This window comes from Podarcis melisellensis, assembly GCF_964234715.1.
Source record: "Podarcis melisellensis genome assembly, chromosome: 15".
Taxonomy (NCBI): domain Eukaryota; kingdom Metazoa; phylum Chordata; class Lepidosauria; order Squamata; family Lacertidae; genus Podarcis; species Podarcis melisellensis.
In genome coordinates, this window is record NC_138532.1 from 43,609,716 (window position 1) to 43,625,480 (window position 15,765).

At 50.3% G+C, this 15,765-nt stretch overlaps 1 protein-coding gene and 1 long non-coding RNA gene across 5 annotated transcripts in view; one reads left to right on the plus strand and one right to left on the minus strand.

The window, feature by feature from the left end:
- The window catches only part of SEZ6 (seizure related 6 homolog), a 105,872-nt gene extending 92,087 nt beyond the window's left edge, over nt 1-13,785 (plus strand). Inside the window, exons 9-17 of one of the 2 annotated variants that reach the window (XM_081890259.1) lie at nt 458-596; nt 1,056-1,252; nt 4,262-4,456; nt 7,004-7,195; nt 10,112-10,309; nt 10,444-10,482; nt 12,200-12,320; nt 12,717-12,819; nt 13,271-13,785. In XM_081890259.1, coding sequence (XP_081746385.1) covers nt 458-596; nt 1,056-1,252; nt 4,262-4,456; nt 7,004-7,195; nt 10,112-10,309; nt 10,444-10,482; nt 12,200-12,320; nt 12,717-12,819; nt 13,271-13,303 — 1,217 coding nt within the window. In that variant the 3' untranslated portion in view covers nt 13,304-13,785. The remainder of the gene's footprint in view (nt 1-457; nt 597-1,055; nt 1,253-4,261; nt 4,457-7,003; nt 7,196-10,111; nt 10,310-10,443; nt 10,483-12,199; nt 12,321-12,716; nt 12,820-13,270) is intronic. The other variant, XM_081890260.1, reaches the window with a different exon arrangement.
- Nucleotides 13,786-13,868: 83 nt separating this feature from the next.
- LOC309358013 lies at nt 13,869-15,553 on the minus strand. 3 transcript variants are annotated; one of them, XR_014163260.1, is made up of 2 exons: nt 14,043-15,553; nt 13,869-13,956 (listed from the first exon to the last, which is right to left on the minus strand). It is a non-coding gene; the product is annotated as an uncharacterized lncRNA (long non-coding RNA). The 3 variants fall into 3 exon arrangements; XR_014163261.1 differs by having other exon boundaries at nt 13,869-13,928; nt 14,015-15,553; XR_014163262.1 differs by having other exon boundaries at nt 14,015-15,553.
- Between the last annotated feature and the right edge of the window lie 212 nt (nt 15,554-15,765).

The following is a 15,765-nucleotide window of genomic DNA, read 5'->3' on the forward strand; positions in this document are numbered from 1 at the left end:
AGATAATCCCCAGGGCTAGCTGGCTGAATTGGTCCTACTTGAGCCAGCGAGGAGGCCAGGGGAGAATTAGCTGTGGGGTCTCAGAGCGGGTGATCTTCATAAAAGGGAAATAAAAGATCAGGCTGAAATCAAATTAAAGGCCAGGCGGAATAGCTCTGTCTTACTGGCCCAACGGGAGGTTAAATCCTGCAGGGCCCTGGTCTCATTGGACAGAGCGTTCCACCAGGTCGGAGCCATCAATGAAAAGGCCCTGGCCCTAGTGGAGGATAGTCTGACTTCCTTAGGGCCCGGGACCTCTAAACTATGGTTGCTCATGGACCTTAAGGTCCTCTGCAGGGCAGATCAAGAGAGGCGGTCCCGTAAATACGAGGGCCCTAAGCCACAAAGTTGTGACATCCTTCAGGGTTTGCCATCCACAACACAGCCCCACTGATCTCTTTCCACACTTCTCCTGCAGCCGTGTGCAGCGGGGAGATCACAGACGCCGCCGGGGTGGTTTTGTCCCCCAACTGGCCGGAGCCCTATGGGAAGGGCCAGGACTGCATCTGGGGTCTCCACGTGGAAGAGGACAAGCGGATCATGCTGGACATCCAAGTGTGAGTTGTGCCTCTGTTTGGATCGATTCACGGAATCCTAGAACTGTCTAGCTGGAAGGGAGCCCAGGGGAGCCAAAGTCCAAGCCTCCTGAAATGCAGGATTCGCTCCAGGCTCTCCTACTGCAGCAGGAACTCAAAACAACTTGCAAGGTTTTTTCTAAGCTGCACAGCTGCAGCCCCGTGAAAGAATATTTTGTCAGCTCAATTGTACAAGTTTCAGCCACGGGAATTGGCTTCAGGTTGACACATAGCATTGTTCAGCTGTGGAACTCCCTGCCACAAGGCAACAGGGTGGCTTTAAAAGAGCATGGGACAGATTCAAGGAGGAGGAGAAGGCTTGTCCTAGCTACTTACCCTTATGCAGAGCTGTAGCCATCTTGCAATTCCTTCACCGTAAAGGCTTGGACTAGATGACCTGTAGGGTCCCTTCCAAACCTACAATTGTACGATTCGTTTCAGGTTACGCCTTGGCAAAGGAGACGCGCTGACTTTCTATGACGGGGACGACTTGACGGCCAGGATCCTGGGCCAATATTCTGGCCCCCACCGGCGGTTCAAGCTGTACACCTCCATGGCTGACGTCACCATCCAGTTTCAGTCGGATCCAGGGAGCAGCGTCTTGGGCTATCAGCACGGCTTCATCATCCACTTTGCAGGTACGTGCAGAAGCCCCTGATTTTTTTTTTTTAAGATATTTATTAAAGTTTTCAAAAAATTATATAAAATAGAAAAAACAAAAAACAGAAAAAGCAAAAAGACATACATACAAAACACATACAACAACAAGTATAATTTCAATCCCTTATATTCGTAAAACTTACTTTCCCGACCTCCTCATACCTCCCCTTTCTGTATTCCAATCTCTAATTAAATCAATTCAGCAAATCCTTCCCCTAATTTCTGTTTAATTTTTGATCTTTCTTTTCTTAATTACATAATCATTACAGCTAAAAACCCCTTAATTTCTAAATCAACATCCCTCTAACATTCAATAATTTTACAATGTTTCTTAAGATAGTCCTTAAATTTCTTCCAATCTTCTTCCGCCGTCTCTTTTCCCTGGTCTCGGATTCTGCTGGTCATTTCTGCCAGTCCCATCAGAAGCCCCTGAAATTTTGGAATGCACTGCCCTGGTGAGGAAAGGGGAAAAAAAACAGGTTTCTATTTCTCTCTGTGATTATCTCTTGGTTTCCTTCTTGGGGAATGGGGCATATTCAGGAGATGGAAATCAGGATTGCATCCAACTGGGTCCTACTCAGAGTAGACCCACAGAAATCAATGGACCTGAGTCTCCCAGGTGCGTTCATTCCAGTTGGTCTGTTTCGGATATCACCCTCAGAAATTGAGAAAATACAATTTGCTTCGGCTTGTGTTTGCCGCTCAATTTAAGAAACTCCAATTTATTAACAAGGCAGCCAAATGCAGAATCCTATAAGCATGAAATGCGCAGCAGAATCATGCAGAAGGATAAAAACTTGGCATATACCAAGGTGCACATTACAAAACACAAACGCTCAAGTCATGAGGGAGGCTGTGAGACCTTGGCTAGATCAAACGGACCTTAGCTGTGGTTCTGTGATGGCCTGGGAATCCGATTCAGAGGCTGAACCGGAGGAATCCCAGCCTGCACAGGAGTCCCCGCCTCCAGGGCCGGCTGAACTGGGGCAGGGCCTTGATTCTGAAGCGCCTGCACCTGTGCCGGATCCTCAGGAGCAGGCACCAGGTGAATCCACTCTGGCTCCAGAGGTGGTTGAGGACTCAGTGCCTACAGGTGAGTCTCCCCCTGGGCCCAGTAACCCTTCAGCCTCTCCTGAACTGCAGAGGCTCAGGGAAGAGAGGGGAAGGGAACTGGTTTCTCCCAGGAGGAGTGCTCGCCTTAAGGCCAGGAGAGGCGGGTCTCCTGGGGGCCGGGACCGCCCCTGGCCTCAGAGAAGATAAAGGCCAGTCAGCCCAGTCCCAGGTTGCAGGAGCAACGTTGTCGAAGAGCTGTTATGGCCAGCATCCAGTCCTGTTCCCCCAGAGTTCCTGTCCTTGCCCGGTTTCCCGCTGTGGACCCCGCTTCGCCCGTGGAGGACTGTCTGCTGACCCTCAACTCAGGTCCTGGACCTCGCCCCACGGTAACTTCCCCCCTGGACCAGCACAGGTTCCTGCATTGCAGGGGGTTGGACTAGATGACCCTTGGTGTGCCCTCCAACTCTCAATTCTTTGATTCTAATGGGAGGAGTCCCACCAGTTGTTCCGCCCACTTTTACACCTGGCCCCGCCCACCATGTGTTCGCCCTGCCCACCTTTCCCCGGAAGGTGGACCACGAAGCAAGGCGGGCAAAGTTCTTCCTCCTTGCCACCCCCATGAGATAGGCCTTTGGTCTCACAGAATCATAGATTTGTAGAGTTGGGAGGGTCCCCCAAAGGTCATCTAGCCCAACCCCCCTTGTAATGCAGGAATCACAGCTAAAAAATCCCCAGCAGGTGTCCATCTAACCTCTGCTTAAAAACCTCCACAACGTCACGAGTGAGTTTGGCCCACTGTCAAATACAGGGGTCAGCAACCTTTTCCAGCTGTGGGCTGGTCCACCATCCCTCAGACCTTATGGGGGGGTCGGACTATTTTTTGGGAAAAAAATAATGAATGAATTCCTATGCCCCACAAATAACCCAGAGATGCATGTTAAATAAAACCACACATTCTACTCATGTAAAAACACGCTGATTCCAGACCCGTCCGCGGGCCAGATTGAGAAGGCGATTGGGCCGGATCCAGCCCACGGGCCTTAGGTTACCTACCCCTGGTCAAATAGCTACTACTGTCAGAAAGTTCTTCCTAATATGTTTTTAATAGATAGATACATAGATGATAGTCTTAATGTTATTGCTATTTATTTGTTTCTTAATGATATAAATAAATATAAAATAATAATAATAATATTAAATCTGAATGTGTTGAGGTGCATGTACCGGTAGTTCACCTGGTTAGAGGATGGCACTGATAATGCCCAGGTTGCAGGTTCGATCCCCGTAAGGGACAGATGCATATTCCTGCATTGCACGGGGTTGGACTATAGATGATCCACAGGGTCCCTCCTTCCAAAATTTATTATTATTATTATTATTATTATTAGTTATTTGTTATTTATACCCCACCCATATAGCCGGACCTCCCCAGCCACTCTGAGCGGCTTCCAACAAAAGATTAAAAATACATTAAGACATCAGTCATTAAAAGCTTCCCAAAATAGGGCTGCCATCAGATGTCTTCTAAACGTCAGGGAGTATAGCATACAATCTTCTGTAACTAAGACACCTCTGGCTAAAAGATTATCAAATGCAATTAAATTAGCGGTGCAGGAAGTACCTAGAAATAAACAGCAGATCTTTTTCCTGAAATAATCTCAAAACCAAAATTATGCACCTCGGATCAAAAACTAAATTAAAAAAACATGTTGAAAGTGTATACATTTACAATCTGTAAGTATCGTATCTAAATTTCCATTTTTGTTAAGGAAATATTTTACGGTCAACAGGAACACAAACAATTGCTGCAAATACATACATCTTGTACTTGTCTCTGGTCTGAGAGGGCTGGAGAGTGCCTGGCCTCGCCCCTCCCTCTGCCCACCTCTCCGGGCTCTTCCCCTGACCTCTGCTCCCGGCCTCTTTCCCTGCAGAGGTTCCCCGGAACGACACCTGCCCTGAGCTCCCCGAGATCCCCAACGGCTGGAAGACCATGTCGCACCCGGAGCTGGTCCACGGCACCGTGGTCACGTACCACTGCTACCCTGGCTACGAGCTGGTGGGCACCGAACTCCTGATGTGCCACTGGGACCTGATGTGGAGCGGGGACCTGCCCTCCTGCCAGCAAGGTGAGCCAGGGGGGTGCGGAGGAGGTGGCCAGCCAGATCCTGCACTGCGGGATTTAGAGGGCTGGCCTAAGACCCCGGACACCAGGGTTCAAATCCCTGCTCAGCCACAAAGCTTGCTGTTGTGGGATGTGACCCATGAGAGCAGTCAAGTACAACATTCCTTGTTTTCCTAGAGAAGACATGTGAGGGAATGCTTGGTCCAGCCAGTTGAAACTTCCTGGTCCTCCTGGCTGGAGCATCCTTCCTTTTGCATGGGATAGAAAGTGGGTGTGACCTTACCTGTCCAGGTAACAAAAGAACGAGCCACGCAGCACTCTCTCTCTCTTTTTCACTTCCTTCTTCATTGGACCGGCTTTTTAGCTAGAAAGGCTCCGCTCTGCTTTCAGCTAGCAGAGGCACTGGGATTATTCCCCATATGGGGTAGATCCACATGTACATATTTGTAATTAAGTCTGCCTTCAGGGATCCAACTGTGGACAGATGTAAGTAAACTTCTTTTACTTTACTTCTTTATTGAAGTAAGATTGAGGCCGACAAAGGTCCGCATAGTTAAAGCTATGGTTTTCCCAGTAGTGATGTATGGAAGTGAGAGCTGGACCATCAAGAAGGCTGATCGCCGAAGAATTGATGCCTTTGAATTCTGGTGCTGGAGGAGACTCTTGAGAGTCCCATGGACTGCAAGAAGAACAAACCTCTCCATTCTGAAGGAAATCAGCCCTGAGTGCTCACCGGAAGGACAGATCCTGAAGCTGAGACTCCAATACTTTGGCCACCTCATGAGAAGAGAAGACTGCCTGGAAAAGATGTTGGGAAAGATGGAGGGCACAAGGAGAAGGGGACGACAGAGGACGAGATGTTTGGACAGTGTTCTCGAAGCTACTAACTTGAGTTTGACTGAACTGCGGGAGGCAGTAGAAGACAGGAGTTCCTGGTGTGCTCTGGTCCAGGGGGTCACCAAGAGTCGGACACGACTAAACAACTAAACAACAAATACTGTGGCATCTTTATTATTTTTAAGAGGGATTCAGGGGAATTTACCAGGAACATACAATTCAATCTGAGACAGACTGAATTGTATAATAGTGAGCCTGCAACCAGCTATCTGCTGTGCTGTGTAAAGGGGAATGTTAGCTCTGCCAAGTAAAGGAACTTGCTAGCGCAAGTTAGGAAGGATATTAATAAACAATATGTCCTCTCCTGCCACCCTGAACTTTCTTACAGCTGGGTGGTTTCGGCCCAGGCGCTGTCTCTCTCAGCCTAACCCTACCTTGTGTGGGGGAGAGGGAGCCACTTCTGGAAGACTGGGTTACCTTCAAGACTGGATTCCCGCAATGCACTCTATGTGGGGCTTCCTCTCCTCTTGATGTGGAAGCTGCAGTCGGTGCGGGATGCTGCAGCACGATTGCTGACACGAGGAAGGCCTTGTCAGCACACCACAGCTCTGCTCAGAGATCTCTACTGTCTGCCAATTTGCTGCCGGGGCAAGTTCAAGGTCTTACTATGAGAACAGAAAGCCTTTAACAACTTGGGACTAGCCTTATCCACTCGACATGCCTCAATCAGTGGAACTGGCTCCGTTCCAGCTGCCACATAATCCCTGTTCCAAATTTGCAAGAACTCAATGTTATAGGGTGGCAGCGCCTACAACTTTGGAACTCCCTGCCTATTGATATCAGGCAAGCACTTTCACTGTCCTCTTTTCGGCAACTGATAAAAACGTTCTTATTTTCAGGTCTGAAGAAAACTGATGCAAGTTTTAACTTGTTCTTAGTCCAATGGTATTCTAAGTTTTGGAAACACTACAATTGCTGTTGGTAATTTTTCTTACTGATAATTTTTTTGTTTTGTAAAGCACGTTGAGGTTTTGGGGTTTTTTCTGCAATCAAGTGGGGTATAGATGAAATGAAATGAAATGATAATATGTATCTCTATTGGCCTCATCTGTCAGGGAGTGGAAAGACCTTGCTGTCTGGGCAACAGGGGAACACCTGAGAAGGAGGATCCCAGTTACATCCTTCCACTCTCCTTGGAAGGAATGCTCTTTCCCATCTAGTGTCCAACACGATGGCTTTAATTTCTCAAATCGCTCTTCATAATTATTCTCCACTTCTTAAGTGTCCAAATTGGAATTTTCAATTGGCTGAGGCAAGAGCTCCCCCTGCTGGCGTTTGTGATGCTGCTGCTGCTTCCTGCCTAGTACAGAGTCAGATTGTGGCTCCATCAAGCCCAGTAGCGTCCGCACGGACCGGCAGAAACAGCTCTCCAAGAGGGTTTCGGGCAGGGAGCCTTTCCCCCCAAGCCCTACCTTGAGATGCTGCTGTCGGAAATCGAAGCTGGGAACTTCTGGCCCAGAACTACGGTTCTCCCTCCCAAAATGCTGCCAAGATTCCAGTTCAAAGGCTGATTTAAACAGAAGCACTGGGAATTCTCTTATATCAGCTGGGTCCTTTGAGCTCAGCAGTGCTGACACTGACCTGCAGCAGCTCTCCACTGAGCTACCCTGCCCCTTCGCAACCCATCACGCTGCCCCATTCTCTCCCTCTCCAGTGACCACCTGCCGGGACCCAGGAGATGTGGACCACAGCCGGCGCATGGTCTCCGAAAACAAGTTCCCCGTGGGCTCCACGGTCCAGTTCATCTGCGACAAGGGATACGCCCTGGCGGGCAGCGGCGAGATCACCTGCCATGATCGGCAAGCCGGGGGTCCGAAATGGAGCGACCGTCTCCCCAAGTGTATTCGTAAGCTGAGCAGGGTCTCTGTGGCTTCCCCAGTTCGGTTCCCCTTCCCACAAAAAATTAGAGCCACTGAAATTCGCAGGCAGCTCTCACTTAAGGTCCATTAATTTCATCACAGGAGGCTGAACTAGAGAACCTTAACAGCCCCTTCCAACTCTACAATTCTATGATTCTAAGTGCAAACTGTGGAACTCCCTGCCACAGGAGACAGCAGTAGCCACCAATGAGATGGGTTTAAGTGAGGATTGGACAAATTCATGGAGGGGGAGAGGGCTATTGAAGGCTATTGATGTCTCTGCTCTGCCTCCACAGTTGGAGGCAGAAATGCTTCTGAATCGCCATTTCTGGAAACCACAGGAGGGGAGAGTTGCCCTTGCGTTCGAATCCTGCTTTTGGGTTTACCAGAAGAGGCATCTGGTTGGGCCCTTTCAGAACAGGATGCTGGACTAAATGGGCCCCCTTTTGTCTGATCCAATAGGATCTTCTTATCTTCATAGGCTCTTAAAAGACTCTGGAGGTACACTCCATTGTCTCTCGGGACAGACAGCTGCCAAGAACAACAGCCATCTCCATTAATTTCTCTCTCTCTCAATTTTTATTTGATTTAAAAAAAAATCTAAACATACAACAACAAATACAAAATCCAAATATCAAGATTACTCTGAATCTCCTGACTTCTCCCCATCCCTTCCATGGGTCACAATGATAATCTTTACAGCGGCATATCAATACTATCCAAGTTTTATCCTTCCAAATTATCCACATTTTCCATTAGTGTACAAGTGTCGTTAAAACATCCTGCTGATATTTTAGCCTGCCTACAACGTTCTCGTAAAGAGATCGTAAACTTTCCCCCATTCTTTTTTAAAGTTCTTGTTGTCCTCTTGATTTCTGAGCTTCCCAGTTAATTTTGCCATCTGTCAACTTGGTTTGCCGTTCTTCTCTGGTCTGGGTTGTTTCTTCCTTCCATCTCTGGGCTAGCAGCAGACCATCTCCCTTAATTTCAATGGCTTGGGCAAAATGAGTCCTGGCTTCTCCCAAAGAATCCTGGGAACTAAAGGTGCTGAGAGTTGTTTCCCCTGTTCTCCTCCCCGAGTGGTTAAACAACCAATCCCTATTCACAGGGAACTCTGGGAATCGTAGTTCTGCGAGAGGAATAGGGGCCTCCTAACAACTCTCAGCACCCTGAAGAAACTACCATTCCCAGGATGCTCTGGGGGAAGAAGCCATGGTTGTTTAAAGAGGCATCACAGTGCTCTAAAGACACGGTGGGGATACGACCCAAGGGCTCGTTAAGATTTGGGACCAGCTGTTGTTAACGAAACTTTCCTCTGCTGTGCAGAAGATATCACTGGGTGCATTTTAATCTGGTTGCGAAGACAGGCTCACCCACAATGCAGCCTCGAATATCTAGCTCCGGATATCATTTTCTGAATAATTTTGCGTCGGCGCTGCACCTGGGGTATGTGTTATCTCCCTCCGCTGTGCCATTTCTGCCTTCCTTTTCTCTTTCTCTCCTGCGTAATGGAAGGAAGGAAGAGAATAGACCGGCGTGCTAATTTATGCAAATAATAATATGCAAATTTCTGTCATTTTAATCTGGCTTCTAGGGGGATAGGCGCCTTGTAACCAGCTTTGAAGATTCGTTTTCTTTTTCCAATTCAAAACATCTGGAGCCCAGTACAAAGTCCTAAGTCCCCACACCGAAAGCCCAGTGGTGGTTCAGTTCTTCGGCTGCAATTCCTGCATTGTAGTGCGTTGGACTAGATGACCCTTTGGCTCCCTTCCAATGCTACAGTTATGTGGTGTAATAGTTTCATGTCACACACATCATCATCATCATCATTTTTAATTTGTATACCGTCTTTCTATCTTACAATACTCAAGGCGGTTTACAAGCTGAAGAAACAAAAAATGTAGATCTTATAACAATCTAATGCAATACAAAAATGTGATAATAAAACATAACTTTAAAACAGGCAGCCTACATCAAAAACTAACGTTCAACAATCATTAGAATATTATTAAATAATGATAACATATAAAAGTTAAACAGAAATCCACTCAACAGTTACAATAAATAATTTCTAAACTATAATCAGTAAAACAACGGCAAGCCACAGTACATAAAACAATACAATACAAATTGAGAAGCAGAGACTAGAGTGGGGGGCAAGGCAGGTGGAAGGAGCATAGCTGTCAACCGTCCCTTATTTGGTGGGAAAGTCCCTTATCCCAGCGCTGTGTCCCACTGCTGTCCCTTATTGATGATGTCCCTTAAATTTCCCGGGTTTCAAAGGAAGCAGCTCCTCTCCCTCCCTCCTTGCCGGCCAGGGAGGAGCGAGGCGCCAACTGTGTTGCTTGGCTGCGTTGCTCACCCAATAAGGAGTCTAAGAACGACTGGGGGGTGGAGCTTGCATGCCTTGTGCCAATCAAATCGGCCACGTTGCCTGGGGACTCGCCTTTGCTCAGCACTTCCCAGCGGAGAGGTGACGGTGGTTTTCCTTGCTGCATCCCCTTTGCCGGGTTGCTGCGCTGTGGGAACCACCGCTTGAGGCTTCGTTTGGCTGCTGGCTGGGCTTTCTGCCTTTGGCTCGGAGGGGCTCAGAAGTTGAACATACCTGTGTTCGGAAAATCCCTTATTTTGGCTGCTGATCCCTTATTTTCGAGGCTGCTGGTCCCTTATTTTCAAATCTGTAAGTTGACAGCTATGGGAAGGAGGCCTTGCCTGATGGAGTCTTTCCCCTCACCTGGGTTCGAATCCCTGCTCAGCCACACAGAAGCTCATCTCTCAGCCTGGCCTACCTTGCAAGGCTGCTGGGAAGATGAAATCAGGAAGGCCAGGAGAGGGGAGGGAAGGGGAAGAGCTGCTATGAGATATAAATGGTAAGAAATAAACGGGAGTTTTGCACTTTTCAGCGGAGGTCTACGAGCCCTGCCACAACCCAGGCAGCCCCGACCATGGGGCACAGAACCCCGAGAAAAGGCTCTACCAGGCCGGGGCGAGCCTGCGCTTCTCCTGCGCCAAGGGTTACGTGCTCCTTGGCGACGCCACCCTCCGCTGCGTGCCTGGCCACCCTTCCCAGTGGAGCGGCTCCCCTCCACTCTGCAAAGCGGGTGAGTCCCTCTGGGTGGCATAGCTGAGCAGGGGGGGTCGCTGGGGCTGCCCTCCCCTGCAGTAGTCCAGCAGTCAGTTATGGCACCCTAACTCTGCCCTTTACCCTCTCCCTCTCTCCGCCTTCCTTCTGCAGCCTCCTACGATGAGTTTTATACCAATCGCAACTTGGACGGTGAGTCGCCTTCTTTTGGCAAAGGGAAAGGAGGGAGACCGTTGCACCCCAGAGCGAGGGCAGTATTCTTAGCGACCCACAGACCTCTTTGCTGCCCCCCTGCGTCCCTTCCCCTACACCCAGGTCCAGCTCCTTTGCCAGCAGAGAATGGCCCCTTTGTGCAAAACCCACCAAGAGAAAGCGGAGTGTCAAAGGAGGACCTGGGGGAGTAAAGGTAAAGAGACCCCTGACCATTAGGTCCAGTCGTGGCCAACTCTGGGGTTGCAGCGCTCATCTCGCTTTACTGGCTGAGGGAGCCAGCGTACAGCTTCAGGGTCATGTGGCCAGCATGACTAAGCTGCTCCTGGCAAACCAGAGCAGCGCACGGAAACACTGTTTACTTTCCCGCCGGAGCAGTACCTATTTATCTACTTGCACTTTGACGTGCTTTCAAACTGCTAGGGGGGCAGGAGCAGGGACTGAGCAACGGGAGCTCACCCCGTCGCGGGGATTCGAACCGCCGACCTTCTGAGCGGCAAGCCCTAGACTCTGTGGTTTAACCCACAGCAAGCTTTAAATCCCCCAACTCTTCCATGAAGTTCACTGCGGGTGACCCTGGGCCAGTCACTGTCTCAGCCTAACCTGCTGTGGTATGAACACAGAAGAAAAATGAAAAGAAATAAATGAATTAATTAATCAATCCGATATCCGCCCCATGGCAGCTCCCACCTAAACTGGCTGCCTGCCAGTCTCTGGGGCTGACAGCTTCCGGATCCTCCTCTGCAGTCTTAGCTTTGCCTCTTGTAGAACTAAGCCAGGAGCAGGAGGAGGGTGGGGACAAAACTAGGAGCAGGTGTGCAGCCTGGGAGCCATTTTGGACTCACAGCTGTCCATGGAGGCACAGGTTAATTCTGTGTCCAGGGCAGCTGTCTTCCAGCTCCATCTGATACGCAGGATGAGACCCTCCCTGCCCGCAAGCTGTCTTGCCACTGGTGCATGCTCTAGTTATCTCCCGCTTGGACTACTGCAATGTGCTCTACGTGGGGCTACCTTTGAAGGTGACTTGGAAACTGCAATTAATCCAGAATGCGGAAGCTAGACTGGTGACTGGGGGCGGCCGCCGGGACCACATAACACTGGTCCTGAAAGATCTTCATTTTCTCCCAGTACGTTTCCGAACACAATTCAAAGTGTTGGGGCTGACCTTTAAAGCCCTAAATGGCCTCGGTTCTGTATACCTGAAGGAGCGTCTCCACCCCCATCATCCAGCCCAGACACTGAGATCCAGCACCGAGGGCCTTTTGGTGGTTCCCTCACTGCGAGAAGTGAGGTTACAGGGAACCAGGCGGAGGGCCTTCTCAGTGGTGGCGCCTGCCCTGTGGAACGCCCTCCCAGCAGATGTCAAGGCAATAAACAACTATTTTACTTTTAAAAGACACCTGAAGGAGGCCCTGTTTAGGGAAGTTTTTAATGTCTGATGCTGTATTGTTTTTGATATTTGGTTGGAAGCCGCCCTGAGTGGCTGGAGAGACCCAGTCAGATGGGTGGGGTATAAATAATAAATTTATTATTATTATTATTATTATTATTGGCTCTGGTTCCGCCCACTATTGGGTTCTTTGCCTTACCTGTCCCATCAGGGCCCTACCTACCAACACTCCTTTCCTCCTCTGGGAACAGAGTCTCGGCTGGCCCCCATTCCCTCCCACTGACCGCCTCCCTCTCTTTCCCTCCCCAGCCGTGGCCAAAGTGGCCCCTGCTGCAGACCCCCTGCAGGGCAGCAACGTGGCTTTCGCCATCTTCCTGCCAGTGGCAGCTGTGGGACTCCTCCTTGGCGCTGTCTACCTGTACATCTCCAGGTGAGCTCTCGTGGCTGTGTGGACACACTGCATCACGGGGGGGGGGGGCTCCTTTCTTGTTCTGAAGGAGCGTCTCTACCTCCATCGTTCTGCCCGGACAGAGAAGCCAAGTTACAGGGAACCAGGCAGAGGGCCTTCTTGGTAGTGGCGCCCGCCCTGTGGAACGCCCTCCCACCAGATACAACTACCAGACTTTTAGAAGACATCTGAAGGCAGCCCTGTTTAGGGAAGCTTTTAATGTTTGATGCATTACTGTATTTTAATATTTTGTTGGAAGCCGCCCAGAGTGGCTGGGGAGGCTGAGCCAGATGGGCAGGGTATAAATAATAAATTATTATTATTATTATTATTATTATTATTATTATTATTAACGCCTCTTTTTCCCTGCCACCCCAGACACCAAGGGAAGCCATCGCTGCAGCTGCCCCTCTCGGGCTCCCACCCTTACGATCACATCACGGTGGACTCGGCCTTCGACAATCCCACCTACGAGACCGGAGTAAGTGTCAAATCCCTCCCCTTTATGAGCGCGGAGAAATTCAGAATCCCTTCTTCAGGCGGGGCAGGGTTAACCTGCCGAACTCCCTCCCACAAGATTGCAGGGATCGCCACCGACTTGGGTGGCTCCGGAAGAGGGATAGGCAAATTCATGGAGGAGGAGGAGGGGAGGGCTACAAGTCACAAAGGGAGATATACGGTACTCTGGAGGCAGAAATGACAGTTTTTGGAAACCCCGGGAAGGGAGAGGGCTCTGGGGCTCAAATCCCACTTGCTGGCCTTCCCATTGGGGCGCTTGGTTGGCCACTATGAGAACAGTGTGTTGGCCTGATCCTGCAGAACTCATTTTCTGCCCCCCACTTCCTTACGCCTCAGCCGAGGGGAGGGTGTGGGGCAGGGTGGGTGGGTGGCCTGCCTTGGTCCCACCAATCCAAGTGCCCAACCCTTTGCAGGCTTTTTTCTCTCCAGGAGGTCCGGGAGTATGAAGTCTCCATCTAGGGCAGGCGCCACTCTCGAGGGGGGAGCCGGAGGGGCAGGCCCTGCTCCCCGAACCACCACCACGGCCGCTCTACGACGACCCGCCCTCCCTTCGATGACTGACTGACTCCGTGGCTGGCTGACCCACACCCAGAAGGACTTGTAAATACCTCCCACCCTGCCCTACAGACAGACTCCCAGGGAGAGGAACATCAGGGTCCTGTGTGAGCTGGCAGCCAGCATACTTTCTCTCTGTGTCCTTCCCCCTTCCCTGATTCCAAGGCTTCCCGACCCTCAGAGCCTAGCGCTGGAACAGGGGCAAAATCTCCCTGCAGCATGCTGCACCCCCAAACATCCTGCCACCAACTAGCCTGCGTTGGATGCCATCCCTTCCTCAACACCACGTTCTCAAACCTCCCTGCCTCATTCTTAGCTACAACCACGGTTTACTGGAGGCGGCTCCAAAAGCCATGGTTTACTGGAGGTGGCTGCACTACCATAATTTATTGGAGGCAGCTCCACTACCATAATTTACTGGAAGCGGCTCCACAACCATGGTTTACTGGAAGCGGCTCCACAACCATGGTTTACTGGAGGGGGCTCCACAGCCACGGTTTACTGGAGGTGGCTCCACTACCATGGTTTACTGGAGGTTGCTCCACTACCACGGTTTACTGGAGGCGGCTCCAAAAGCCATGGTTTACTGGAGGTGGCTGCACTACCATAATTTATTGGAGGCAGCTCCACAGCTATGGTTTACTGGAGGCGGCTCCACTACCATAATTTACTGGAAGCGGCTCCACAACCATGGTTTACTGGAAGCGGCTCCACAACGATGGTTTACTAGAGGGGGCTCCACAGCCACGGTTTACTGGAGGTGGCTCCACTACCATGGTTTACTGGAGGTTGCTCCACTACCACGGTTTACTGGAAGTGGCTCCACTACCATGGTTTACTAGAGGGGGCTCCACAGCCACGGTTTACTGGAGGTGGCTCCACTACCATGGTTTACTGGAAGTGGCTCCACTACCATAGTTTTTTGTGTTTTTTTCCACTGCCATAGTTTTCTGGAGGTGGCTCCACAACCACGGTTTACTGGAGGCGGCTCCACTGCCATAGTTTATTGGAGATGGTATCACATCCTTGGTTTACTGGAGAGGGCTCCATGGCCATTGAAGCCCTCACTTCGTTCGGATGCCGAAAATTCTAAGCCTGGGCTCCAGATGCATCTCCTGCCTCCTCTTCACTTCCACCTCCACAGACTGGTGTTTGCACCATTGAAGGGGCTTTTTCCTGCCCCCTCCTTGCAGGAACTGCAGGTCCAACCTCTTGCCTCTGGTGCTAGCCCACCCTTTTGGCCCCAGGCCCTGAGATTACCAGAAGTGAAAAATGAAAAGCCCCCAAATAGTAGGACCGGCAACTCAAGGTTCAAAACATCACACAGGAATTTTACAAGGACTTTTAAAAAATAAAATAAAATTGAGAAGGTAACATGAATAGGGGAGGGAGATGTTTAACACCCACCAACCCCTCTTGTGAGTCTTCCCTTTTGGGGGGCAGAGGGGGAGATTGAACAAGTGGGGCATAGACTCTGCCTCCCATGCTGCCCTCTAAGGAGGCCCTACAGGAAGTGTGGGGACCTTAGTCTCCCATATTTTGCTGAACTTCAACTCCCTTAATCCCTGGCCATCAGCCATGCTTGCTGGGGGCAAATGGGAGTTATAGTTTGGCAGTGCTCTGGGAACGGGAAGCAAAGGTTTCCCAGACCCACCTTAGAAGCCTGGTTGTGGGAGGGTTATGGGTCATTGGGGAGGAGTGTGGGCCAATTGTGACCCAGGAGGGGCCAGCCCTAGAAGGCTGGAACAGAGCCTAGGCAGGTGACAAAGGTGTCTGACTGCACAAGGGGAAAAGTCAGTTTATTCCAGATGGGGCTGAAATTCGACTCTGGATGCGCCTACACAATCCACGCTTTTTGAACTGAAAACAACAACAGCTCTTCGAAAATTCAAATGTCTCGGAATTTTGCAAGGCTCTTCCATCAGATGGGTAATGGGTGCAAGAAATGCATATATACACACATGGGCAAAGTCCGCATGCCAGCTGCCAGGGCATATAACATGCAAATGGGCATTGTTTCGAGTTGAGTGGGGTGGATGCTTTGTTGAGCTGTTTGCGTGAGGCAAAACGGCACATCCATATGTAGCTACCAGGAGGCAGCTGTGCTGAAAGGCTGATAAATTTTCATGAGGACTTTCAAAGTGGAAATGTGGAGAACTGGGTCCTAAAGACATAGGCGTCAGGTGTCAAAAGCCAGGGTGAAGACAGGGTGTGTCTTCAGCAGTTGCCGACAGCTGCAGGTGCACTTCTGCGGGGAGGGAATTCCTTGCGTGACTGAGGGGCCACCACAGAGAAGGCCCTCTTGCCCTGAGCCGCCACCACCACCCACAAGCCTCTGAGAGCAAAGGAGCCA